Source organism: Heteronotia binoei, chromosome 19, assembly GCF_032191835.1.
Source record: "Heteronotia binoei isolate CCM8104 ecotype False Entrance Well chromosome 19, APGP_CSIRO_Hbin_v1, whole genome shotgun sequence".
Classification (NCBI taxonomy): domain Eukaryota; kingdom Metazoa; phylum Chordata; class Lepidosauria; order Squamata; family Gekkonidae; genus Heteronotia; species Heteronotia binoei.
The window spans coordinates 4,595,328-4,622,925 of NC_083241.1; the positions used below are offsets into that span (position 1 = coordinate 4,595,328).

General features: G+C 50.8%; 1 protein-coding gene across 1 annotated transcript in view; it reads left to right on the forward strand.

The window, feature by feature from the left end:
* The window catches only part of MEGF11 (multiple EGF like domains 11), a 495,160-nt gene that overhangs the window by 283,910 nt on the left and 183,652 nt on the right, over positions 1-27,598 (forward strand). Inside the window, 1 exon segment of the mRNA XM_060260232.1 lies at positions 3,475-3,611. Within this exon segment, the coding sequence (XP_060116215.1) occupies positions 3,475-3,611 (137 nt within the window).

Here is a 27,598-nt window from a genome sequence, read left to right on the forward strand (position 1 = left end):
TAAGAGAGCTCTGGCTGACCCAAGGCCATTCCAGCAGCTGCAAGTGGAGGAGTGGGGAATCAAACCCGGTTCTCCCAGATAAGAGAGCTATGGCTGACCCAAGGCCATTCCAGCAGCTGCAAGTGGAGGAGGGGGGAATCAAACCCGGTTCTCCCAGATAAGAGAGCTATGGCTGACCCAAGGCCATTCCAGCAGCTGCAAGTGGAGGAGGGGGGAATCAATCCCGGTTCTCCCAGATAAGAGAGCTCTGGCTGACCCAAGGCCATTCCAGCAGCTGCAAGTGGAGGAGTGGGGAATCATACCCGGTTCTCCCAGATAAGAGAGCTCTGGCTGACCCAAGGCCATTCCGGCAGCTGCAAGTGGAGGAGTGGGGAATCAAACCCGGTTCTCCCAGATAAGAGAGCTCTGGCTGACCCAAGGCCATTCCAGCAGCTGCAAGTGGAGGAGTGGGGAATCAAACCCGGTTCTCCCAGATAAGAGAGCTCTGGCTGACCCAAGGCCATTCCAGCAGCCGCAAGTGGAGGAGGGGGGAATCAAACCCGGTTCTCCCAGATAAGAGAGCTCTGGCTGACCCAAGGCCATTCCAGCAGGTGCAAGTGGAGGAGGGGGGAATCAAACCCGGTTCTCCCAGATAAGAGAGCTCTGGCTGACCCAAGGCCATTCCAGCAGCCTCCCTCTGCACAGCACCCCTGGGCTTCCTTGCTGGTCTCCCATCCAAGGACTAACCAGGGCTGACCCTGCTTAGCTTCCAAGACCTGATGAGATCAGGCTAGCCTGGGCCATCCGGGGCAGGGCAAAAGGCATACCCAGGTGGTTTATTATGAACCGCCTACCGCTGCATAGAGACCCTGGATTTCCTTGGCAGCCTCCCATCTAAATACTAACCAGGGGCTGACCCTGCTTAGCTTACAAGCTCTGATGAGACTAGGCTAGGCTGGGCTTGAGATGGTGGTGGAAAGTTCCATTAAGTTACAGCTAGTTTATGATGACACCTCATGGGCTTTTCAAGACAAGTAGTGCAGTGGTTAAGAGTGACAGACTCTACTCTGGAGAACGGGGTTCGATTCCCCACTTGTTCTCCACGTGCAGCAGCTGGGTGACCTTGGGTCAGTCACAGTTCTGCTAGAGCTGCTCTCTCAAGAGCAGTTCTCTCTCTCAGCCTCACCTGCCTCACAGGGTGTCTGTTGTGAGGAGAGGAAGGGAAGGAGATTGTAAGCTGATCTGAGACCCTGAGTGAAGAGCGGGGTATAAATCCAACCTCCTCCTCTTCCTCCTATGCAAAAAGCCCACTTAAATAATTGTTTTGCATAGCCTATGTCACAGGGTGTCTGTTGTGGGGAGAAGAAGGGAAGGAGATTGTAAGCTGCTCTGAAACTCCAAGTGAAGAGCGGGGTATAAATCCAGTCTCCTCCTCCCCCTCCTCCTGCTGTGGAAAAAGCCACTTAAATAATTGTTTTGCATAGCCTATGTCACAGGCTGTCTGTTGTGGGGAGAAGAAGGGAAGGAGATTGTAAGCTGCTCTGAAACTCCAAGTGAAGAGCGGGGTATAAATCCAGTCTCCTCCCCCCCCTCCTCCTGCTCTGGAAAAAGCCACTTAAATAATTGTTTTGCATAGCCTATGTCACAGGGTGTCTGTTGTGGGGAGAAGGGAAGGAGATTGTAAGCTGCTCTGAAACTCCAAGTGAAGAGCGGGGTATAAATCCAATCTCCTCCTCCTCCTCCTCCTGCTGTGGAAAAAGCCACTTAAATAATTGTTTTGCATAGCCTATGTCACAGGGTGTCTGTTGTGGGGAGAAGAAGGGAAGGAGATTGTAAGCTGCTCTGAAACTCCAAGTGAAGAGCGGGGTATAAATCCAGTCTCCTCCTCCCCCTCCTCCTGCTGTGGAAAAAGCCACTTAAATAATTGTTTTGCATAGCCTATGTCACAGGGTGTCTGTTGTGGGGAGAAGAAGGGAAGGAGATTGTAAGCTGCTCCAAAACTCCAAGTGAAGAGCGGGGTATAAATCCAGTCTCCTCCTCCCCCTGCTGTGGAAAAAGCCACTTAAATAATTCTTTTGCATAGCCTATGCCACAGGATGTCTGTTGTGGGGAGAAGAAGGGAAGGAGATTGTAAGCTGCTCTGAAACTCCAAGTGAAGAGCGGGGTATAAATCCAGTCTCCTCCTCCCCCTCCTTCTGCTGTGGAAAAAGCCACTTAAATAATTGTTTTGCATAGCCTATGTCACAGGGTGTCTGTTGTGGGGAGAAGAAGGGAAGGAGATTGTAAGCTGCTCTGAAACTCCAAGTGAAGAGTGGGGTATAAATCCAGTCTCCTCCTCCCCCTCCTCCTGCTGTGGAAAAAGCCACTTAAATAATTGTTCTGCATAGCCTATGTCACAGGGTGTCTGTTGTGGGGAGAAGAAGGGAAGGAGATTGTAAGCTGCTCTGAAACTCCAAGTGAAGAGCGGGGTATAAATCCAGTCTCCTCCTCCTCCCCCTCCTCCTCCTGCTGTGGAAAAAGCCCTCTTAAATAATTGTGTTTTGCATGGATTGTGGGAAGCCAGAAGAGCAGGAACCTCCCAGACTTCATCAGGAAGTCCATTCCATAAGGTGGGGGCCACATCAGAGAATGCAGAGTGCAGGAAGTTATCAATTTTGCCCATTTGCAGGGTACAACCTGCAAACGGCCCTGGTGGGGTGAGTAAATGCTCTTGCATAGGATATGCTATATCCTGTGTACAGTTGAGGAGAATTGCTGGCCCTCTGCCTCCACTCCAACGCCGGCCAGTGGGCACGTGGTGCCCCATGCAGGCTTCTTGCCCGCCACCCTCCTGCCCTTCCGTCGGCCACCACCACCACGCCACTGCAACGAGGCTGGTCCTTACTTGCATCGATGTGGCCGGTGCAGCTTCTACACCTTTGAAGAGCCCGTGACGCGAGAGGAAACTTCTCCCCCTGCCTCCTGAAACCGGAAGTGAGGGAGAGTGAAGTCTCCTCTCACGTTGCGGGCTCTTCAGAGGAATAGAAGCTGCACCGGCCACATCAGCTCCAGGAAGGACCAGCCTTGGTGTGGTGTGACAGGGAGGGGCAACGGAGCATGGCGCTGCCAGGCGCCAAAGGGAAGGAGGGTGGCGCAGGGCTTGCGGCGGGGGCTTGTGGGCGGGGTGGCTTGCGGTGGCAGGGGGCTTCCAGCAGCGGCGGGGAGCAAAGGAAGGAGGCAAACTTAAGCATTTGCCATGGGCACCGGGAGGAGGGGGAGAGCCCAATTCTTCACCCCCAACCTCCCAGCGCCCTAGGCAATCACCTAGTTTGCCTAGTGGGCAAGCCAGCCCTGCTGCATTCACTCCTCCAGAAAATGCCTGCCTAGCAAGGATCCGCTCACTGCATCTAAAGAAGTCCTCTTCTGATCCATGAATGCTTAGGTGGGAATTTTTCAAAAGTCAGTCTTCCAGGTGTCGTGGGAATGGCTGGTTTGAGATGAGTCTTTTTCTTTCAGGGCTCTGTGTGTGCCCAGCCGTGCCCAGCGGGAACATACGGCGTTAACTGCAGCCAGGATTGCCCGTGTCACAACGGCGGGCAGTGTGATCATGTGACCGGGGCGTGCCTATGCACTGCTGGCTACGTGGGAGAAAGGTAGGTGTTTATCTACTTGTTTACTTTATCTGTAGTCCGCCTTTCTCACTGAGGCACAAGACGGCTCACATTTTTTTAGAAAAAATGCAGCAGGAATACTGTTATGTATGTGAAGGCGTGCCTGGACATGTTGGGTGTTGTTTCCTGAGCTTGAGGCGCAACGCAATAGACTGAGAGGATCCAAAGACCTGCATCCTGATTGGTTGCATAAGTCAAACTGGCCAACTGGGAGGCAGGATCAAAGGATCCTGTGTTCTGCCAATGAGGGTGCATATTCTAATGAAAGATCCAAAAAGGGTACAATCGCAGGATGTTTCCTGCTTCCTGGGAGCTGGGTTTCCCTTGACCCAAATGTATATATTGCCGCATGCTCTGAATGCTTTCCAGTAGTTTTGTAGTCGCTTATTAAAGATGCTGTATCACTAATAAAGAGCTTGATCACTACACACCAGCCTCCTGAGAGCCAGTTTGGTATAGTGGTTAAGTACACAAACTCTTATCTGGCAGAACCGGGTTTGATTCCCCACTCCTCCACTTGCAGCTGCTGGAATGGCCTTGGGTCAGCCAGAGCTCTCTTATCTGGGAAAACCAGGTTTGATTCCCCACTCCTCCATTTGCACCTGCTGGAATGGCCTTGGGTCAGCCAGAGCTCTCTTATTTGGGAGAACCGGGTTTGATTCCCCACTCCTCCACTTGCAGCTGCTGGAATGGCCTTGGGTCAGCCAGAGCTCTCTTATCTGGGAGAACCGGGTTTCATTCTCCACTCCTCCACTTGCAGCTGATGGAATGGCCTTGGGTCAGCCAGAGCTCTCTTATCTGGGAGGACCGGGTTTCATTCCCCACTCCTCCACTTGCAGCTGCTGGAATGGCCTTGGGTCAGCCAGAGCTCTCTTATCTGGGAGAACCGGGTTTGATTTCCCACTCCTCCACTTGCAGCTTCTGGAATGGCCTTGGGTCAGCCAGAGCTCTCTTATCTGGGAAAACCGGGTTTGATTCCCCACTCCTCCACTTGCAGCTGCTGGATGGCCTTGCGTCAGCCAGAGCTCTCTTATCTGGGAGAACCGGGTTTGATTCCCCACTCCTCCACTTGCACCTGCTGGAATGGCCTTGGGTCAGCCATAGCTCTCTTATCTGGGAAAACCGGGTTTGATTCCCCACTCCTCCACTTGCACCTGCTGGAATGGCCTTCAGTCAGCCATAGCTCTCTTATCTGGGAGAACTGGGTTTGATTCCCCACTCCTCCACTTGCAGCTGCTGAAATGGCCTTGGGTCAGCCACAGTTCTCTTATCTGGGAGAACCAGGTTTGATTCCCCACTCCTCCACTTGGAATGGCCTTGGGTCAGCCATAGCTCTCATAGGAGTTGTCCTTGAAAGGGCAGCTTCTTTGAAAGCTCTCTCAGCCCCACCTACCTCACAGGGTGTCTGTTGTGGGGGAAGAAGACGAAGGAGATTGTGAGCCACTCTGAGTCTCTGATTCAGAGAGAAGGGCGGGGTATAAATCTGCAGTCTTCTTCTTCTTCCTCATGCATTGAACCCAGTATTTAACATATAGTATAAGACCAGAGTTCTTTACATATAGTAAACCAGAGTTCCCCAACACTGTGCTCCTGGGCACTGTCGCACCTGCCAGTGATTCCCTTGTTGCCCAGTGAGCATTCTGGAAAGCAGAAAGGACCATTGTAAGTCAGAGCTTGTAACTGGCTGCCCTCTTTCAAATGAAGGGGTTTTCCACCAGTGGATGGAGTGGACTGGTGAGTACCTGGGCGTTCCTTAGTCAGTGCCTGCTTCCGTTCCCCACCCCCCACCCCCAGGGTTTCCTTCTTCTCAGGATGCCTGAGGAGAGAGGTATTCCATTTGGCTACATCTCCTGGGGCTGCTATTTTGGGTTTGGTTTAGAGTGGCCCTGACCGGCCATTCTCAAACTTCCAGCGGAGCCCACCAGCTGGAGAAGCTGTGAAGCTGCCTTCTGCTGAATCAGATCATCAATCTATCAAGGTCAGCATTGTCTACCCAGACTGGCAGCGACTCTCCAGGATTTCAGGCAGAGGTCTTTCCCATCACCTGCTGCCTGGCCCATTTTTAACTGGAGATGCCGGATAACTTGGAGACTGAACTTGGGAGCAATTCTCCCTCTGAGCTGTGGAGTCTAGCGAGCAAAAATCCTTCTTCATGAGCTGCTGGCATTAAAGTTGCAACTGAGTGAGAGTGATTTGGCTGCTGCATAATTAGTTTGCTCTGGAGCCATTTTTTTTCCTGAGCTATGAGAAAAATTAGGGTTTGTAGAGTCTTTCGGGCTCAAGTGCCGCGTTCTACTGGAGAAAGTTTTCCTTCCAGACGTTTCGTTCTCAGCTGCGGAGAACATCCTCAGTGGCGTTGCAGCCGGAGCAGGCGCTCTGACCTTCTTGGCTGCTGTGCATTGAGTGGGGCCAGGGCTGCCACTTTCTCCAGTAGAACTTTCTCCAGTAGAACACGGCACTTGATCCCGAAAGACTCTACAAACCCTAATGATGTTACCAGCCGTGAAAACCTGAAATCTTTGATGAGACAAAAATGTGTGAGTTGGAGATTTTAAAAACTGTGAGTTAGTCTAAGCGACTCACTCAGCTTAGAGGCAGCACTGCCTGGGACCCTCTGCGTGCCAAGCAGATGCTTGACCACTGAGCCATGGTCCCTCCCCAGTCATTCATTAATAGGGTTTCCGTAACATGCACAGACACAGTTAGAGGGACAGGGGATCCCCTGGTTTGGAGGCCCTCCCCCCACTTCGGAGTAAGCAGAAAGCGGTGGAGGGGGGGGGACAGACTGAATGTCCTCTTATACCCTATAGAGTAAAACTGGTTTCATAGAGTATAATGGAGAATTGATCTGTGAGTATCTGCGGCCCGGTGGGAGGATCTGTTTTTTAAGGTAAGGCAACATATTTTCAGCATATCCTATGGAGACTGGTTATCATAGAGTATAATGGAGAATTGATCCGTAGGTATCTATAGTCAGAAAATCGGTTATAATTAGGGTTGCCCACCTCCTAATAGCAACTGAAATTTCTTGCTATGGTAGATCAGATCAAAGGTTTGCTCAGTTTGTTAATTTGACTATTCTGTCCTTGTACCATTTTACATTCTAAACCACTGCCTACCAGATAATTTTACTTCACTGTCATTGGTTCTTAATGAACCAATGAACTGGAGAGCCAGTTTGGTGTAGTGGTGAAGTGTGCGGACTCTTATCTGGGAGAACCGGGTTTGATTCCCCACTCCTCCACTTGCACCTGCTAGCATGGCCTTGGGTCAGCCATAGCTCTGGCAGAGGTTGTCCTTGAAAGGGCAGCTGCTGTGAGAGCCCTCTCCAGCCCCACCCACCTCACAGGGTGTCTGTTGTGGGGGAGGAAGGGAAAGGAGATTGTGAGCCGCTCTGAGACTCTTCGGGGTGGAGGGCGGGATATAAATCCAATATCTTCATCTACCTCACAGGGTGTCTGTTGTGGGGGAGGAAGATAAAGGAGATTGTGAGCCGCTCTGAGACTCTTCGGAGTGGAGGGCGGGATATAAATCCAATATCTTCATCTACCTCACAGGGTGTCAGTTGTGGGGGAGGAAGGGAAAGGAGATTGTGAGCCGCTCTGAGACTCTTCGGAGTGGAGGGCGGGATTTAAATCCAATGTCTTCATCTACCTCACAGTGTGTCTGTTGTGGGGGAGGAAGGGAAAGGAGATTGTGAGCCGCTCTGAGACTCTTCGGAGTGGAGGGCGGGATATAAATCCAATATCTTCATCTACCTCACAGGGTGTCTGTTGTGGGGGAGGAAGGTAAAGGAGATTGTGAGCCGCTCTGAGACTCTTTGGAGTGGAGGGCGGTGTCACGGCTGGGGCCGGGTCAGGCAAAGTCCAGAGGCAGTCCGAGGTCTGTAGCCAGTAAGCAGGAGGGTCCGAGGCGCCAAATCCGAATCACTGTAGAAGTATCGCAGGTCTGAGGTCCAGAAGCCGAGGTCAGGGAGTCCAGAAGTCCAAAGCCAAAGTCAGGGAGTCAGGAACCAAAGTCAAGCCGGAGTGGATGCTAGAATGTCAGGGAGATGACTAGTTGCTTCCACAAAGCTTCCTCCCAAAGCCCACAGCTATATAGCCCTCTGCTGGCTGTTGCCCGTTTGGGCTAATTGCTGGCTCAGGGAGGCAGCCAGGATCCTGTTACCACTCAAGCATCCTTGCTCTTAGAAGGGCCAGAATCCTCTCAGAACTCAGGGCTCAGGGAGCGTCTTGCTTGTGAGCGTGCCGCCCTCCTCCGATCCCTGAGGTCCTGCCGGAGGCGGTCACGCACACGAGCCACCCGAGAGGGCGAGGCAGGGGGGCTGGGATCTTCTCCAGCAGGAGGCAGGGGCACTGGTGCAGGTGGCAGGGGCACTGGTGCAGGTGGCAGGGGCACAGTTTCCTCATCAGACTCAACTTCCTCTGAAGGGTCCCCAGCACCCATGACACTATCCCCCCCCCCCAGGGCCCCCCTCCGTCGAGGGACCTGGAAGGTCGGGGTGGTCGTTGTGGAACTGGTGCACCAAGTCCGGGGCATGAAGATTGTCCTCGGGCTCCCAAGACCGGTCTTCTGGGCCGTATCCCTCCCAGTCCACCAGGTACTGGAGGCCTCCACGATGGTACCGGGAGTCCAGGATCTGGCGCACCTCATATTCTTCCTCGTCATCCACCAACACTGGTGGTGGCGGCGGTGGGGAAGGAGTCCGAGCTGGGTCAGGGGGTGCAGCCGGAACAAGGAGGGAGCGATGAAACACGGGGTGAATGCGGAGGTGGGGTGGCAACTGGAGCCTGAAGGCGACGGGGTTTATTTGTTCAACGACGGGGTAGGGTCCAATGAACCGTGCATCCAGCTTGTGAGACCGACCAGGCCGGCGCAGGTAGCGAGTTGAGAGCCACACCTGATCCCCCGGCTGCACTGGAGGGCCTTCTTGCCTCTTTCGGTCCGCAGCCCGTTTATATGCCTCCTTGGCTTGCTGTAGCTGCTCTCGGAGCAAGTCTTGGCTGGCACGGAGTTCTTGCAGGTAGGCATCGACGGCGGGGACATTCGTGGGTGGTAGGATCGCTGGGAAGAACCGAGGGTGGTACCCGTAGGTTGCAGCAAACGGGGTCATTTGGGTGGATGAATGGACCGCGTTGTTGTATGCAAACTCCGCTAGGGGCAATAGAGTGGTCCAGTCATCCTGCTGGTAACAGGTGTAACAGCGGAGATATTGCTCTAGCGTGGCATTGGTGCGCTCTGTCTGGCCATCTGTCTGTGGGTGGTAGGCCGAGGACAGGTGCACTCGAGTACCCAGGCTGGAATGGAGGGCTTGCCAGAACCGAGAGGAGAACTGAGGGCCCCGATCGGAGATCAGATGGGCTGGGAGTCCATGCAGACGAAAGATGTGTTGCAGGTAAAGCTGGGCCGTCTCCTGAGCTGTGGGGAGTTTCGGGCACGGAACAAAGTGGGCCATCTTGGTAAATAGGTCGACGACCACCCAGATACAAGTCTGACCCTTGGAGCGTGGAAGTTCCGTGATGAAGTCCATCGAGATGGTATCCCAGGGTCCTGAAGATGTGGGCAAGGGCTGCAGCAACCCTGAGGGTTTGGCTGGGATGTCTTTGGCCCGTCGGCAGACGTCACAGGAGCTGACATAGCGGGCAACATCAGCGCGAACTCGTGGCCACCAGAATTCCCTTGTCAGCAAGTGGGTGGTCTTATGCTGTCCAAAGTGCCCGGCGGGTAACGAGTCGTGGGTCAGGCGTAGCACTTCTGCCCGCAAGGGCCCGGGCGGCACATAGAGGCGTTCGCGGTGTAGCAAGAGGCCGCCTCGAGTCGTGAACTCCCCTGTTGGGTCATCTTGGAGAGCCTGGAGGTGTTGCTGGACCCAGGGATCATTGGCTTGGCTAGCCCGAATGTCCTCCACGAGTGCTGGTGAAGTGGAGGTGGCTGCAAATACTGAGGGCGGCAGGATTGGAGCAGCGGGCGCGGTCTCAGTTGAGGCAGGGGCGTATTCCGGTTTCCGGGAGAGCGCGTCTGCTTTCCGGTTCTGGGTATGGGGGATGTAGGAGATCCGGAAGTCGAAGCGAGAGAAGAATAGGGACCACCGGATCTGGCGCTGGTTGAGACGGCGGGTGGTCTGGAGGTGTTCCAAGTTCCGGTGATCGGTGAGCACTTGAACAGGGTGGCGAGCCCCTTCGAGGTAATGTCGCCAAACCTCAAACGCCGCCTTGATCGCGAGCAACTCCCTCTCCCAGATGGTATAGTTCCTCTCTGCAGCAGTGAGCTGCCGCGAGTAATAGGCGCAGGGCTGTAGTGGCTGGGACGGCTCCTCGCGCTGGGACAGCACTGCTCCCAGGGCCACGTTGGAGGCATCAGCTTCCACCGTAAAGGGAAGCTGGGGGTCGGGGTATCTCAGGAGTGGCCCGGTGGCAAAGCGAGTCTTCAGGGTGGAGAAGGCGTTATCGGCCTCTGGGGACCAGTGGAAGGGTTCTTTGGGGCGGAGTAGTTGAGTCAGGGGTGTGGTCAGGGATGCGTAGGCCGGGATGAATTGCCGATAGTAGTTGGCAAAACCGAGGAACCGCTGCAGGTCTTTGCGATTCTGAGGAGCCTGCCAGGTCAGGACCGCTTCTACTTTTTTCGGGTCCATGAGGATCCCCTGCGGTGACACGATGTGCCCAAGGAACTCGACGGAGCGCAGGTCGAAGTCGCACTTCTCCAGCTTGGCGTAGAGACCATGGGCTCGTAGGCGCTGCAGGACCTGGCGGACGTGCTCGGCGTGTTGGGCAGGATTGCGGGAGTAAATTAGGATGTCATCCAGGTATATGATCGCGAAGCGGTCGAGCAGGTCCCGGAATATGTCATTCATGAACCTCTGGAAGACAGCGGGGGCATTGGTCAGTCCGAAGGGCATTACCAGGTGCTCGTACTGCCCGTATCGGGTCCCAAACGCGGTCTTCCATTCGTCTCCGGGCCGTATGCGCACCAAATTGTACGCTCCACGGAGGTCCAGCTTGGTGTAGATTTGGGCCCCCTTTAGGCGATCCAAGAGTTCAGGGATCAGTGGTAGAGGGTACCGGTCGCGGATGGTGATCTTGTTCAGGGCCCGGTAGTCATTGCACAGCCGGAGCTCCCCACTTTTCTTCTTCACGAAGAGCACTGGAGCAGATAGGGGAGAGGTTGAGGGTCGGATGAATCCGCGTTTCAGGTTCTTGTCCAGGAAGTCTCGCAGAGCTGCCAACTCCGGCTCCGACATTGGGTACAGACGCCCCACCGGGAGTGGTGCCCCAGGTACCAAATCAATGGCACAGTCGTAGGGCCGGTGAGGGGGAAGCTGATCAGCTCCTGTCTCTTCGAAGACATCAGCAAAGTCCACATACTTCTGAGGGAGCTGAGGACCACCACTCGGGATGCCAGCTGCTAGAGTGGTGGGAGGAGTCAGATGGGGGCATGGGTCTTGGAAGCGTAGTTCCTGCTGGGCCCAGTCCACGATGGGGTTGTGCAGCTTCAGCCAGGAAAGGCCTAGAATCAGCGGGAAGCGAGGCATGCGGGCGACATCAAACCGCAGCTGTTCTTGGTGCTGCTGGACGTGGAAGGTGATGGGACAGGTCTCCTGGGTGACGGGGCCAGAACGGAGGAGGCGCCCGTCAATAGCCTCCACCAGCGACGGAATCCCTTTTGTCTGCACAGGGATCTGGTGCTGCTTCACAAAGGCGGCATCTATAAAACAGTGGGCCGCTCCCGAGTCCAGCATGGCATACACGAACAGCCAGCGTTCGTCAGGCAGACGGAGTTTGACTGGTAGCAGGAATGGCCCTGGGGTATCAGCCCGCTGTTCGGAGGACCCAGCTAGTCGCCCCAGGCTGGGGGGTCCACTTACGCCTGGGGCTGCCCTTTTGGCGGCGGTGGCAGCGAAGGTCCAGGTATCCGATGCTTAGCAGGGCAGCCAGAGGCATAGTGGCCTGCCGTGCCGCAGTAGAGGCACAGATTCTGCGTGCGGCGTCTGGTCTTTTCCTCTGGGGTCAGGCGGGGTCGAGCAGCTCCAAGCTGCATAGGCTCATCCTTGGTGCTGGTACTAGCTGGGGACGGGCGAGGAGCCAGGTAGCACGGCGCAGGGAGCTGGCGCCCTCTGGTCTTGGCTTGGCGGCGACTTTCCAGGCGGCCATCGATGCGGAGGCAGAGGGTGATAAGTTCTTGGAGCGTGGGTGGCTGCTCCACCCTGGCCAGTTCATCCAGGACCTCCTCTGCCAACCCCTCAGTAAACTGGTCCATCTGGGCAGCCTCATTCCACGCCAAGTCCTGGGTCAGGAGCTTGAATTCAGTGGCATATTGAGCCACCGAGGAGTTGCCTTGTTTCAGTGCCCTGATCTTCCGGTTGGCTGTGGCTGCTTGGACTGGGTTTGAGAAAGCAGCAGACAGGTGGGCCTCAAACCCCTGGTAATCAGTCAGTAGGGGAGAGGACGCAACCAGTAAGGGTGTGGCCCATTTGGCCGCCTGCCCCTTTAACAGACTGATGACGAAACACACCTTGGTTTTGTCATTGAGGAAGTCCCGTGCTCTCAGTTCAAAGTACAGCCGACACTGTGCTAGGAAGGCAGGAAATTCTTCCACAGCACCCCCAAATCTGTCAGGTTGGGGAACTGGGCACTTGGCTGGAGCACTGGCCGCAGGTTGTTGCTGCAAGTGCAGTACTGCCTGTGTTAGCTGCTGTACCTGGGCTTGGAGCGCAGCCAGTAGTTCTGTGGTTTCACTTGCTTCAGCATCCATCCTGTGGAGTGGGTGTTTGTCGGTGGAAGCAATCTGTCACAGCTGGGGCCGGGTCAGGCAAAGTCCAGAGGCAGTCCGAGGTCTGTAGCCAGTAAGCAGGAGGGTCCGAGGCGCCAAATCCGAATCACTGTAGAAGTATCGCAGGTCTGAGGTCCAGAAGCCGAGGTCAGGGAGTCCAGAAGTCCAAAGCCAAAGTCAGGGAGTCAGGAACCAAAGTCAAGCCGGAGTGGATGCTAGAATGTCAGGGAGATGACTAGTTGCTTCCACAAAGCTTCCTCCCAAAGCCCACAGCTATATAGCCCTCTGCTGGCTGTTGCCCGTTTGGGCTAATTGCTGGCTCAGGGAGGCAGCCAGGATCCTGTTACCACTCAAGCATCCTTGCTCTTAGAAGGGCCAGAATCCTCTCAGAACTCAGGGCTCAGGGAGCGTCTTGCTTGTGAGCGTGCCGCCCTCCTCCGATCCCTGAGGTCCTGCCGGAGGCGGTCACGCACACGAGCCACCCGAGAGGGCGAGGCAGGGGGGCTGGGATCTTCTCCAGCAGGAGGCAGGGGCACTGGTGCAGGTGGCAGGGGCACTGGTGCAGGTGGCAGGGGCACAGTTTCCTCATCAGACTCAACTTCCTCTGAAGGGTCCCCAGCACCCATGACAGGCGGGATATAAATCCAATATCTTCATCTTCTTCTTCTTTTTAAATCTGTACCACGTTGCATTCTGGGCCACTGCCTACCAGCTATGCATGGCTTGCTCACTGTGCTGGATTCCTCGTCTGAGGAAGTGTGCCTAAGAGCACACGAAAGCTTACGTTCTCAATAAAAAGTGGTTGATCTTAAAGGTGCCACTTGACTCCAGCTTTGTTCGTCTTGCTATGATAGTTGATCTCCAGATGATCAAAATCCGTTTCTTTGTAGAAAATGACTTTGCAGCTTAGAGAGAACATTGCCCCTCAGCGCATGTATTTAATAGACATATTTGTGAAGCATATTTATAATAGTCCTTCTTTTGCGTTTTGATATTTTTCTCGTAATTTCTACTGGTTGCAGGCTGTGCAGGTCCCAGCTGACTCGTTTTTATTGCCGGTTGCCCAGCCCAAAAGGCGGAAAGTTTTAGTGTGTAACGGATGACCTCCAACAAAGCAAAAAAAACCCCTCCCTGCTTCCCTATTTATTTCTGTAGCTGGAATTAGAGGCATTTTTCTGCCGAGATGTTATCGCTTCTAATAATTTCATTGGCAGTGTGCCCCCATTTTTATTATTAGTTTTAGTCTCTTTTTGGGGTAATGTTCCTTTGTAGAGCGTAATGGATTACATTTAATTTAATTTAGATATTTGCGGCAATAAATTTAACGGGGGGGAGCGCTCCGTGTTTACGAGATATGCAAATGAAATGCATTTGCATCAACAAGTTCCCTGCGGAGCGAGCCCTTCACTGTACCCTCAAAGGCCTTTTCTTTTTTAAACCTACCGGGATGACAAATAGGGTTGCCAACATCCAGGTGCAGCCTGGAGATTTCTGGGAATTGCCGCTGATTGCCAGACTAGGTTAAAACAATTTTATTTGGTAACATATGGTAACAAATTATATTTCTTGCATCATTAATAACTTCTTTTATCTATCCCATATATTTCTTTCTACCCACCCCTCCCCCCGTTACTTGACCCCCGCCGGTGTTATTTACTTAAAGTACTAATGTTTAAAGGTGCCCTTAACTAATAAAAACAAAAATTAATATTCTTCTTTTTTCTAAGACTTAATCCTTATCAAAAATTGTCCAATATCCTTTTATTTTTCACTCTTTTTCTACATATCTTCTGAACTTTTTCCACTCCATCTTAAAAACTTCTAAATCATAGTCTCTTAAAATTCTTGTTAATTTGTCCACTTCACTCCATGTCATAACTTTTACAATCCAATCCCATCTCTTGCTAATTGCCAGACTAGAGAGATGAGATGCTTGGTAGAAATGGCCCCCAAGACTCCACCCACAAATTCCAGGAATTTCCCAATCTGGAGTTGGTACTGCTAGCCCAAATATCTGAAATAATCCATGGCTCAGATGAATTCTTGGGTCTTCAATACATCCATAAAAAAAAGGTAGTCCCCTATGCAAACACCAGTTGTTTCTGACTCTGGGGTGATGTTACTTTCACAACGTTTTCATGGCAGACTTTTTACGGGGTGGTTTGCCATTTCCTTCCCCAGTCATCTACACTTTCCCCCTAGCAAGCTGGGGACTCATTTTACCGACCTTGGAAGGATGGAAGGCTGAGTCAACCTGGAGCCGGCTACCTGAACCAGCTTCCGCCGGGATCGAACTCAGGTCGTGAGCAGAGGGCTCCGACTGCAGTACTGCAGCTTTACCACTCTGTGCCATGGGGCTCTTAGCCATAGCCGGGGTTTATTCTTTCCTAGCTGTGGATGTTTTATGGGACCACATGCTACTGCCTTTTTTTGGCTGTTAAAACTCCGTTTTAACTGTGTATTAAATAACCTTTGTGGTAATCTTTAAATAAAACAAGAGTCGCTTCTATTAATACATAGATTTTTTTAAAAAACTCAGTTTATTATTTACTGGTGCCTTATTTAAAAAATATTTCCAGAAAGCAATCTGTAAGCTAACAGTCCCGGAAAAGAAATGATAAAACATGATTTTTGAAGTAAATATTTGGCAAGAACAAAAAATGCCAACGTGTGCTGAATCGCTCCCCACCAATACTCCCTCTAAGCTATGAGCAAAAATTCTGCTTTGTGAGCTACTGGCATTGAAGTTGTGAGCTACTGCATGGATTAGTTCAGCCTGGGGCCATTTTTCCTGAGCTAAGACAAAAACGTGTGAGCTGGAGGCCAAAAAGCTATGAGCTAGCTCCCGCTAATGCAGCTTAGAGGGAACACTGCTCCCCAGTTCTTTTCGTCTACTTCTTGGTTAGCAGAACCTGGCCTTTGATCTAGAATGCCTACACCAGGGGGGCCTGACATAGAGGAGACCTTGTGGGGCTGAGCCATGCGTGTCATAAAATGTAATGCCAAGTAGCAGAGATATAAAAGTTGTAAAGGACACAGACAAACACACTTAAAAATTTTGTAACTCTCCTGTGTGATTGAGGGAACTGGGCAAAGGAAACTCTGTGGAGGGGGCGGAGCCTCAGCCAATAGAAGCAAAAGAGGCTTGGCTCAGTAGCCATGCGTGTCATAAAATGTAATGCCAAGTAGCAGAGATATAAAAGTTGTAAAGGACACAGACAAACACACTTAAAAATTTTGTACCTCTCCTGTGTGATTGAGGGAACCGGGCAAAGGAAACTCTGTGGAGGGGCGGAGCCTCAGCCAATAGAAGCAAAAGAGGCTTGGCTCAGTAGCCATGCGTGTCATAAAATGTAATGCCAAGTAGCAGAGATACAAAAGTTGTAAAGGACACAGACAAACACACTTAAAAATTTTGTACCTCTCCTGTGTGATTGAGGGAACCGGGCAAAGGAAACTCTGTGGAGGGGGCGGAGCCTCAGCCAATAGAAGCAAAAGAGGCTTGGCTCGGTAGCTCTGCTGTGCAATTGGGAGAGCCTGGCAAAGCAAGCTCTCCCCCCTCCCCTTCCTCCCCAAGGGAAGAGCCTCAGCCAATGGAGAAAACAGAGGTTTTGCTCTAGCTCCTGTGCGATAGAGGAAGCCTGGCAAAGCAAGCCATGGCACAGAAGGAAGAAGAAGACTGTAGATTTATACCCTGCTCTTGTCTCTGAATCAGAGTCTCAGAGCAGCTTGCAATCTCCTATATCTTCTTCCCCCACAACAGACACCCTGTGAGGTAGGTGGGGGTGAGAGAGCTCTCCGATAAGCTGCCCTTTCAAGGAGAACTGCAAGAGATATGGCTGACCCGAGGCCATTCCAGCAGGTGCAAGTGGAGGAGTGGGGGGTCAAACCCGGTTCTCCCAGATAAGAGTCCACACATTTAACCACTACACCAAACTGGTGTAGAGAGAAGGAGAAGAAAGAGAGAAGGAGAAGAAAGCAGACTTGCTCGTGGACCTGATAGAACCCTCCAGGGGCCTGATCCAGCCCCTGAGGCTCATGTTTGACATCCCTGGCCTAGACAAAGCACCAGACAACTTTTGTGCTTCGCTGTTTGTAGTATAAGCCCTTCTTTATACAGCTGCTGTTACAGTGTAAATGCTGGATGGGAAATATGTTTATCAGTCCAAGAAGCCACCTGAGACACCGTTTGAGCTTCCTTCCTTCTCCCTACTGAACCTCAAGATTAGAATCTTTATAATTTTTACACAATAAGCCTCATCCCATTCATTTCCAAACCATGACATGAGCCGGCTCCTTTTATTCTCCCGTTGTTTCGTTAGCCGCGTGTCCTAATGGCATGCGTGAAAGCTTGATCGTCCAAGATTTGAAATGGGCTGTGGGTGCTGCTTCCATTGGACAAAAGTCTATTGCTGTCAAGAGAACCGTTTGGCAAGCGTTCTTACAGTGTCGGCGGGGGAAACAAATATCGTAATGTGTTAAACGGGGCATTGTAATGTTTAATATTTTGTGAAATTGTTACCATTAATTCCACTGCTGACATTTGTATTAACCCAACCCCAAATAATTGCAGTGCTTATTAAAGTCCAATGGTGGTTATTATAATCCCGCTCTTTCCAGATAAGAAGGAAGCGATGTACAATTGAGCAAGAAACATGACGGGAGTGCAGCCATTCGTTGCGTAATTTAATTGAGCCATGCATCTGGCTGTTAATGGCGTTACAGGCGCGTTAGATTGATAACGTTGCGAAGTGAGAACGGCTCTGTAGCAAGTTAATTCCTCTGGCGATGGTCCGTACGTTCCGAAGGAGCCTTTGTTCTTTTTCTTTTTTTCCTTCATTGCATAAATTCATTTGCACGGTTTGTGTGATCTCCAAATAAATAAGTTGGGTAAACCGTTGCGGAGAAGAAAGGGGAGGGCAAGAGAGAAAGGGTGGCTAATTGCGGAAATGGATGAGGTCAACAGGGTTTCGTTTCCAAAGATGCTCGCCCCTCGCTTTATCATGCTTCATCTCCTATAAACGTAGGATGATATAGTGGCGTATTGACTTCCTATTCATCTTGTGAAGTATTCTGCTTATACAGGCGGGCTGCCGTTGGAAAAGCAAAAGCTCCCAGCATCATGGACAAAGCCGTTCCGCTCGTGCTTTCTAAACAAGCTGGAAGCAGAGACTTAGGCCAACTTCCGACTAGCTTTATGCCACTCTCACTCTCCTCTTTTCCATGGGGCATCCGTCAGATTTCACACTCTCTGCCCCTGGGCTGCCACTCACTCCGGCTCTTTCGCACAGCAAACGAGATCCTCTAAAAACCGGTTTCTGTTTGCTGCGCAAAAAAGGCAAAGCAAGTTGCAGCCCCGGGGCAGAGAGCGTGAAATCCGATGGAAGCCCCGCGGAGAAGAGGAGCATGAGAGCGGCATAAGGCTAGTGGGGAATCGGTCTAACTCTTTGCCTCCAGGAGTCTTCTAGGCTTGGGTGGGAGGGGGGGTCCACTGTCTGCAACTATTGCTGTGAAGCTGACCATGCTTTCCAAATAGGGTTGCCAATCCCCAGGTGGAGGCAGGGGATCCCCCAGTTTGGAGACCCTCCCCCCGCTTCAGGGACGTCAGAAAGCCGGGGGGGGGGGAGGGAAATGTCTGCTAGGAACTTATTATTCCCTATGGAGATTTATTCCCATAGAAAATCATGGAGAACTGATCCGCGGGTATCTGGGGCTCTGGGGGGGCTGTCTTTTGGGGTAGACGCACCAAATTTTCAGTATAGCATCTAGTGCCTCTCCCCAAAATACCCCCCAAGTTCCAAAAAGATTGGACTAGGAGGTCCAATTCTATGAGTCCCAAAAGAAGGTGCCCCTATCTTTCATTATTTCCTATGGAAGGAAGGCATTGAAAAGGTGTGCTGTCCCTTTAAATGTGATGGCCAGAACTCCCTTTGGAGTTCAATTATGCTTGTCACAGCCTCAATCTTGGCTCCACCCCTAGTGTTTCCTGGCTCCACCCCCAAAGTCCCCAGATATTTCTTTGCTTTAGGCCTAGCTGGAGGGAGCGTATCCACTCTGGGTTGGGAAAGACCTGGAGATTTTGGAGGTGGAGCCTGAGGACGGCGGGACTTGGGGAGGGGAAGGACTTCGAGGGGGAATGTTGAGATACAATTAGGAAACTAAAGGTTAAGATCTTCTTAAAGGATTTTTGACTGTTAAACTGTAATTACAAACACGAATAATATATTTCAACAAAGCAGACTAACAAAGTGTGCATGTATAAAATACTAGTTATTCTAATTCTAGCGACCAGTGTGAAGTCCTCTGACAAAAACGGTAAACAGTTGACAGTATTTCAATTGCATCGTTGCAAATCAGACCATGCAATAATTATTCGCAGCTCCTCTTTTAAAGAGTTAAGAGGTTCTGAATGTATCATTCTGTTAGCTGAGTTAAAGACATTAAATATTGACAGATCTACAAAAATATACATGTATTTATTCCAAACTAGATGCAGTATTGCAGTCGGAGCCCTCTGCTCACGACCTGAGTTCGATCCCAGTGGAAGCTGGGTTCAGGTAGCCATCTCAAGGTTGACTCAGGCTTCCATCTTTCCGAGGTCGGTAAAATGAGACTCCAGCTTGCTGTGGGGGGGGCGGGAAGTGTAGATGACTGGGGAAGGCAAGGGCAGACCACCTCATAAAAAGTCTGCCTTGAAAACGCCATGATGTGACGTCACCCCAGAGTCAGAAACGACTGGTGCTTGCACAGGGGACTACCTTTACCTTTAGATTTAAAAACAGATACTGGATCTGGTGATAGCCTCAGCCGAGAATCAAATTGTACAGTGACAACCCAAAATGACCATTATTTGACCAATGGGCGTTTCAGCCCATTGGCCTTCTTCAGTGGTCAAGCCCATGAACTTACAGAGTAGCTCCTGACTTGAAGGACTGTCATCTAGAGGACGGTGTGGAATTGTTTTCTGTTGCCCTGGAAGGTAGGACCAGAACCAACGGGTTGAAATTAAATCAAAAGAGTTTTGGGCTCAACATTAGGAAGAACTTCCTGACCGTTAGAGCGGTTTCTCAGTGGAACAGGCTTCCTCAGGAGGTGGTGGGCTCTCCTTCTTTGGAGGTTTTTCAGTTTGGTGTAGTGGTTAAGTGTGCGGACTCTTATCTGGGAGAACCGGGTTTGATTCCCCACTCCTCCACTTGCACCTGCTGAGATGGCCTTGGGTCAGCCATAGCTCTGGCAGAGGTTGTCCTTGAAAGGGCAGCTGCTGTGAGAGCCCTCTCCAGCCCCACCCACCTCACAGGGTGTCTGTTGTGGGGGAGGAAGGTAAAGGAGATTGTGAGCCGCTCTGAGACTCTTCGGAGTGGAGGGCGGGATATAAATCCAATATCATCATATCAATATCATCATCAACAGAGGCTAGATGGCTATCTGACAGCAATGAAGATCCTGTGAATTTAAGGGGAGGTCTTTGGGAGTTTCCTGCATTGTGCAGGGGGCTGGACTAGATGACCCTGGAGGCCCCTTCCAACTCTATGATTCTGTGATTACAGGGCAACAGTCATTTCTTGTAAATTGACCAGGATGAAAATGTTTAATGTTTATTGTCTGTGACCAAAGGCAAAGGTGTTTATCAGAGGTCTCCTTCTCGATAGCTGCTGTTGGAATGGTTCAGTTGTGCACCTTTCTCACTCGGTCAGAAAAAATCAATGCACCCAGGAGTCAATAGCCATGTCATACGGATGCTATACAGTCCACCTTCCAAAGTGGCCATTTTCTCTAGAAAGCAGTAGATCTCTGTCACCTGGAGATTAGTTGTAATCCCTGGAAAACTCCAGCCACGCCCTGGAGGTTGGTACGCCACAGGGAAACCAAAGTGTGAAGGTTTGGCAAACCAATGAAACGCCTGTGCTTCTGTATCAATAAACCTCAACAAATCCCTATATCAATAAACTTCAACAAAGTTGATTTCAAGCTCTTCCTTCAATTTTTGTATTCTACTTAAAGCGACAGATCCATAATGTTTTACAATGACACTTATACATACGTGTATTCCTTGTAAGCACAGTCTGTAACACTCAACATACAGATGTCTTTCCAGTCACCTTCCACTCAATACTTGACGGTGATTGCAGCAGCCTTAGGTAAATCCAAATGATGTGGGTGATGAATACAGTAGCGGTAAGTTTCCTTCACTCACAGGGCGTTTTCGCACTGACCTTCAAGTGGCGCGACCACCCTCTTCACGCCGGCGGATCTGCAGGGATTTCGCATAAGAAGCGCTGGAGCAGCCAAAAGAGCCGGAAAGTTCCGTCGCGAAACCCGCTCAAACGGAAACCGCCAAGAAGCAGGAAAACGTTTGAGCGGCTTTTGCGACGGAAGTCGCCGGCTCTTTTCGCTGCTCCAGCGCTTCTTATGCGAAATCCCTGCAGATCCGCCGGCGTGAAGAGGGTGGTCGCGCCACTTGAAGGTGAGTGCGAAAACGCCCACAGTGTGCTGAGAAGGTCAATTTCTTTTTCTCACAACATGCGGCAACATGAAGGAAAGGAAAGGAAAGGAAAGGAAAGGAAAGGAAAGGAAAGGAAAGGAAAGGAAAGGAAAGGAAAGGTCCCCTGTGCAAGCACCAGTCGTTTCCGACTCTGGGGTGACGTTACTTTCACAACATTTTCACGGCAGACTTTTTTTACGGGGTGGTTTGCCATTGCCTTCCCCAGTCATCTACACTTTCTCCCCAGCAAGCTGGGAACTCATTTTACCGACCTCTGAAGGATGGAAGGCTGAGTCAACCTTGAGCCGGCTACCTGAAAACCCAGCTTCCACTGGGAAGCTGGGTTTTCAGGTAGCTGGCTTGAGGTTGACTCAACCTTCCATCCTTCTGAGGTCAGTAAAATGAGTACATGAAAGCCAGGCTCTAAAGCAGGGATGTCAAACATGTGGCCTGGGGGCCAAATCTAGCCCCCGGAGGGCTCCTATCAGGCCCCTGAACAACTGGCTGTCATCTGCTTCCTTCTTCCTCTCTCTTGCTTCCTTCTGCATCACAGCTTGCTTTGCCAGGCTTGCCCAATCGCACAGGAGCTACAGAGCAAAACTTCTATTTTCCCCGTTGGTTGAGGTTCCTCCCTGGGGGAGGAAGGGAGAGCTTGCTTTGCCAGGCTCTCTCAATCACACAGCAGAGCTACACTGAGCCAAGCCTCTCTTCTTTCTATTACCTGAGGCTCCTCCCCTTTCTGATTCCCTGGAGATGGAAGGAAAGAGATAGACCTTTCTTTTGCCCAGTTCCCTGGATCACATGAGAGAGATACAAAGAAAGCACATTTAGGAGCAAGGAGTGCTAACGTTTTAAGGTTTTTTTTAAAGTTCTTTTTAACTGTGGTTTCTTGTGTCCTTTATAAAGTTTGTATCTCTGCTACCTAATCTTAAATATGGTCACATGGCCCAGCCCAACAAGAGCTTATTTATGTCAGATCTGGCCCTCATAACAAACGAGTTTGACACCCCATGGCCTAAAGTATGTTTCTATAAAGAAATCTTCTGGCCGCAATCATTGATGGGAACCAGTACTCAAGGCTACAGTTCACACCAGCAATATGCTAAACTTCATTGGTACCAATATTTTATTGATATAGAGATCGTTGTAACACAGTGTTCCATTGTTTTGGCAAACCACCTTGAGGTTAGTACTCCAAGTAGCCACCTTCGACTCACTTGGAGAGCCAGTTAGGTGTAGTGTGCGGACTCTTATCTGGGAGAGCCAGGTTTAAGAACATAAGAGAAGCCATGTTGGATCAGGCCAGTGGCCCCTCCAGTGCAACACTCTGTGTCACATAAGAACATAAGAGAAGCCATGTGGGATCAGGCCAGTGGCTCATCCAGTCCAACACTCTGTGTCACATAAGAACATAAGAGAAGCCATGTTGGATCAGGCCAGTGGCCCATCCAGTCCAACACTCTGTGTCACATAAGAACATAAGAGAAGCCATGTTGGATCAGGCCAGTGGCCCATCCAGTCCAACACTCTGTGTCACATAAGAACATAAGAGAAGCCATGTGGGATCAGGCCAGTGGCCCATCCAGTCCAACACTCTGTGTCACATAAGAACATAAGAGAAGCCATGTTGGATCAGGCCAATGGCCCGTCCAGTCCAACACTCTGTGTCACATAAGAACATAAGAGAAGCCATGTTGGATCAGGCCAGTGGCCCATCCAGTCCAACACTCTGTGTCACATAAGAACATAAGAGAAGCCATGTTGGATCAGGCCAATGCCCCATCCAGTCCAACACTCTGTGTCAGAAGTGGCAAAAAATTTTATATATACACACACACACACTGTGTCTAATAGCCACTGATGGACTTCTGCTCCATATTTTTATCTAAACCCCTCTTGAAGGTGGCTATACTTGTAGCCGCCACCACCTCCTGTGGCAGTGAATTCCACATATTAATCACCATTTGGGTGAAGAAGTACTTCTTTTTATCCGTTTTAACCTGTCTGCTCAGCAATTTCATCGAATGCCCCACGAGTTCTTGTATTGTGAGAAAGGGAGAAAAGTACTTCTTTCTCTACTTTCTCCATCCCATGCATTATTTTGTAAACCTCTATCATGTCACCCCGCAGTCAACGTTTCTCCAAGCTAAAGAGTCCCAAGCGTTTCAACCTTTCTTCATAGGGAAAGCGTTCCAACCCTTTAATCATTCTAGTTGCCCTTTTCTGGACTTTCTCCAATGCTATAATATCCTTTTTGAGGTGCGGCAACCAGAACTGCACACAGTACTCCAAATGAGACCGCACCATCGATTTATACAGGGGCATTATGATACTGGCTGATTTGTTTTTAATTCCCTTCCTAATAATTCCCAGCATGTTGTTGGCCTTTTTTATTGCAAGGTTTGCTTCCCCACTCCTCCACTTGCACCTGCTAGCATGGCCTTGGGTCAACCATAGCTCTGGTAGGAGTTGTCCTTGAAAGGGCAGCTGCTGTGAAAGCCCTCTCCAGCCCCACCCACCTCACAGGGTGTCTGTTGTGGGGGGGAGGAAGGTAAAGGAGATTGTGAGCCGCTCTGAGACTCTTCGGAGTGGAGGGCGGGATATAAATCCAATATCTTCTTCTTCTTGTGGTCAGAGGGGATGCAAATCAGCTGAAGCGATGGTGGCAAACCAGATTAGTCAATAGATCCAAGTGGGCAGCCGTGTTGGTCTGAAGCAGTTAGAACCAAGCAAGAGTCAAGTTGCGCCTTACAGACCATCAAAGTTTTATGCAGAATGTCAGCTTTCGTGTGCGCATGCGCACTTCTTCAGATGAGGAATCGGGTACAGTGAGCAGAGCTACATATAGCTGGGAGGCAGTGGTCAAGAATGCAAAATGGTACAAATTTAAAATCCAGTGACAGAATAGTAAAATTAACACATTGAGCAAAGCTTTGGTCTGGCTAACATGAGTGTGAGAAACCAATAAACCAGGAACATGTCAAATCGTGAGAATGTCTGTTAATCGCTCTATTATAAGCCTGGGCCAAAATGAGGGCATTTCTTTCTCAGACGTTTTCCCCATCCAAGTAATTTACCTTTTAAGAAGAAGATATTGAATTTATATCCTGCCCTTCACTCCAGATCTCAGTCTCAGAGTAGCTCACAATGTTCTTCATCTTCCTCCCCCACAACAGACACCCTGTGAGGTGGGTGGGGCTGAGAGAGCTCTCAGGGAAGCTGCCCTTTCAAGGACAACTTCTGTGAGAGCTCTGGCTGACCCAAGGCCATTCCAGCAGCTGCAAGTGGAGGAGTGGGGAATCAAACCCGGTTCTCCCAGATAAGAGAGCTCTGGCTGACCCAAGGCCATTCCAGCAGCTGCAAGTGGAGGAGTGGGGAATCAAACCCGGTTCTCCCAGAGAAGAGAGCTCTGGCTGACCCAAGGCCATTCCAGCAGCTGCAAGTGGAGGATTGGGGAATCAAACCCGGTTCTCCCAGATAAGAGAGCTCTGGCTGACCCAAGGCCATTCCAGCAGCTGCAAGTGGAGGAGGGGGGAATCAAACCCGGTTCTCCCAGATAAGAGAGCTCTGGCTGACCCAAGGCCATTCCAGCAGCTGCAAGTGGAGGAGTGGGGAATCAAACCCGGTTCTCCCAGAGAAGAGAGCTCTGGCTGACCCAAGGCCATTCCAGCAGCTGCAAGTGGAGGAGTGGGGAATCAAACCCGGTTCTCCCAGAGAAGAGAGCTCTGGCTGACCCAAGGCCATTCCAGCAGCTGCAAGTGGAGGAGTGGGGAATCAAACCTGGTTCTCCCAGATAAGAGAGCTCTGGCTGACCCAAGGCCATTCCAGCAGCTGCAAGTGGAGGAGTGGGGAATCAAACCCGGTTCTCCCAGAGAAGAGAGCTCTGGCTGACCCAAGGCCATTCCAGCAGCTGCAAGTGGAGGAGTGGGGAATCAAACCTGGTTCTCCCAGATAAGAGAGCTCTGGCTGACCCAAGGCCATTCCAGCAGCTGCAAGTGGAGGAGTGGGGAATCAAACCCGGTTCTCCCAGAGAAGAGAGCTCTGGCTGACCCAAGGCCATTCCAGCAGCTGCAAGTGGAGGAGTGGGGAATCAAACCTGGTTCTCCCAGATAAGAGAGCTCTGGCTGACCCAAGGCCATTCCAGCAGCTGCAAGTGGAGGAGTGGAGAATCAAACCAGGTTCTCCCAGATAAGAGAGCTCTGGCTGACCCAAGGCCATTCCAGCAGCTGCAAGTGGAGGAGTGGGGAATCATACCTGGTTCTCCCAGATAAGAGAGCTCTGGCTGACCCAAGGCCATTCCAGCAGCTGCAAGTGGAGGAGTGGGGAATCAAACCCGGTTCTCCCAGATAAGAGTCCACGCACTTAACCACTACACCAAACTGGCTTTTAACATGTAACATACATATAGTTTGCCATTAGAAGAACAATACATTCAAATATAGTGGAAGATGGGTTTAGTATATGTAATGAGATAAACAGCCTATATCCCTTATTTGAGCGTGTCAGTGATGCTTATGAAAACACCCTGTGTGCCGCTGCTTTCTTACCTGACACAGAGGTAGAAACGGAAGGGAGCTCCGTCCTCTCAGTCAGTCCTGACACGGCAATATTGAAGCACATGGCACAGCCCTCCTGAGGCTGGACCGCTTGAAACGGTAGCCAGTTGGGCCCCACGTGCTTGAAAGCTCCTTATATATGTGTGTATTTTTAAGTACTCCCTGCATGCAGAAAACTAGTACACTCAAGGGAAGACCAGTCCAGGGGCCAGTTTGGTGTAGTGGTTAAGAGCAGCGGACTCTAATCTAGAGAACCCACTCCTCCGCCACATGCAGCTGCTGGGTGTCTTTGGGTCAGTCCCATTCCCTCAGAGCTGTTCTCTCAATAGCAGTTCTCAGCCTCACCTATCTAACAAGCTGTCTGTTGTGAGGAGAGGAAGGGAAAGGAGATTGCAAGCCGTTCTGAGACTCCAAGTGAAGGGTGGGGTATAAATCCAATCTCTTCCTCCTCCTCCTCCTTTTCTTCTTCTTCTTCTTCTTCTTCTTCTTCTTCTATTTCAAGCTGCAACTCCACAACTCATCCATCTTCTGAAATTGTGTAGCAGCACCATAGCTTGCTCAAGAAGTCAATCGTTAAATGGAGTCACAGGCGTGTGACTTTCTGGTTTAGGGGGAGGAAGTAGATAAGTCCTAATAGCTATTCTTCACGCTATTTCCTTAGCAAACTGCTGTTAGGAATTACCACCAGGCAAACTTTGATATAGCAGCCTAGACTGATGTTTGCTGCAATTGGCTCGTTTCCGGCAAAAATATATCCTCTCCCCCCCCCCCCCCGTTTGAACGGCTGGATCACTTTTCCCTTTGCCACCTGCCAATTTCCGTGCCTCTTTTCCCTGGCGTGTGATGCCTGCTGAAAATCCTTTCTCCTTGATCATCATATTTTAACTTTCTCCTGCGTCGCCTGTGAAATGACCCACAAAAAAAAGGCATTTAACGGCCTCCTCGCTGGGGCGGCCGTTACAGTAAACATTTTAATCAATGGGGAGATTAAAATGAATGCTGATTGGGCAATTTCCAGTTCCTGCTACGCAGGCGATAAGACTTTATTAATAATGAACGGCCGGGTGGTCCTTCATGGAGGATCAGGGTGGCAGAGAGATCCATCCCTTACAGGATTAGGAAACTTGCAGAAATCAGCAGAGGGCCAGACAGGGGGGTCCTGGATGGATGGGGGCTTTCCCCACGGGGAGAAAATGTCATCATTCCTAAGCGTGGTTATATGGCTGCATTATCCAGGGACCAAATACTCAGACGTTAAAGAAAGAATCGTGTGGTTCAAAATTAAAGGTAAAGGTAGTCCCCTGTGCAAGCACCAGTCGTTTTCGACTCTGGGGTGACGTTGCTTTCACAACGTTTTCACGGCAGACTTTTTACAGGGTGGTTTGCCATTGCCTTCCCCAGTCATCTCCACTTTCCCCCCAGCAAGCTGAGTACCCATTTAAAGGACTGGAGCACTTTCCCGATGAAGAAAGCTTGAAACGCTTGGGACTCTTTAGCTTGGAGAAACGTCGACTGCGGGGTGACATGATAGAGGTTTACAAGATAATGCATGGGATGGAGAAAGTAGAGAAAGAAGTACTTTTCTCCCTTTCTCACAATACAAGAACTCGTGGGCATTCGATGAAATTGCTGAGCAGACAGGTTAAAATGGATAAAACGAAGGGTGATTAACATGTGGAATTCATGTGGAATTCACTGCCACAGGAGGTGGTGGCGGCCACAAGTATAGCCACCTTCAAGAAGGGTTTAGATAAAAATATGGAGCACAGGTCCATCAGTGGCTATTAGCCACAGTGTATGTGTGTATATAAAATTTTTTTGCCACTGTGTGACACAAACTTGATGGGCCGTTGGCCTGATCCAACATGGCTTCTCTTATGTTCTTATGTACCAACCTCAGAAGGATGGAAGGCTGATTCAATCTGGAGCCGGCTACCTGAACCAGCTTCCGCTGGGATCGAACTCAGGTCGTGAGCAGAGGGCTCCGACTGCAGTACTGCAGCTTTACCACTCTGTGCCACGGGGCTCTTGGTTCAAAATTACCTGTTGAATTTGTGGCATGGTCAGACCTCATTTTGGGCAGGAGCTCATAAAAGCAGAGCTCCGGAACCTCTAAATTTTGTTGTGCTCTTTCTTTCTTACCCCCCCCCCCCCCCATACTTGCT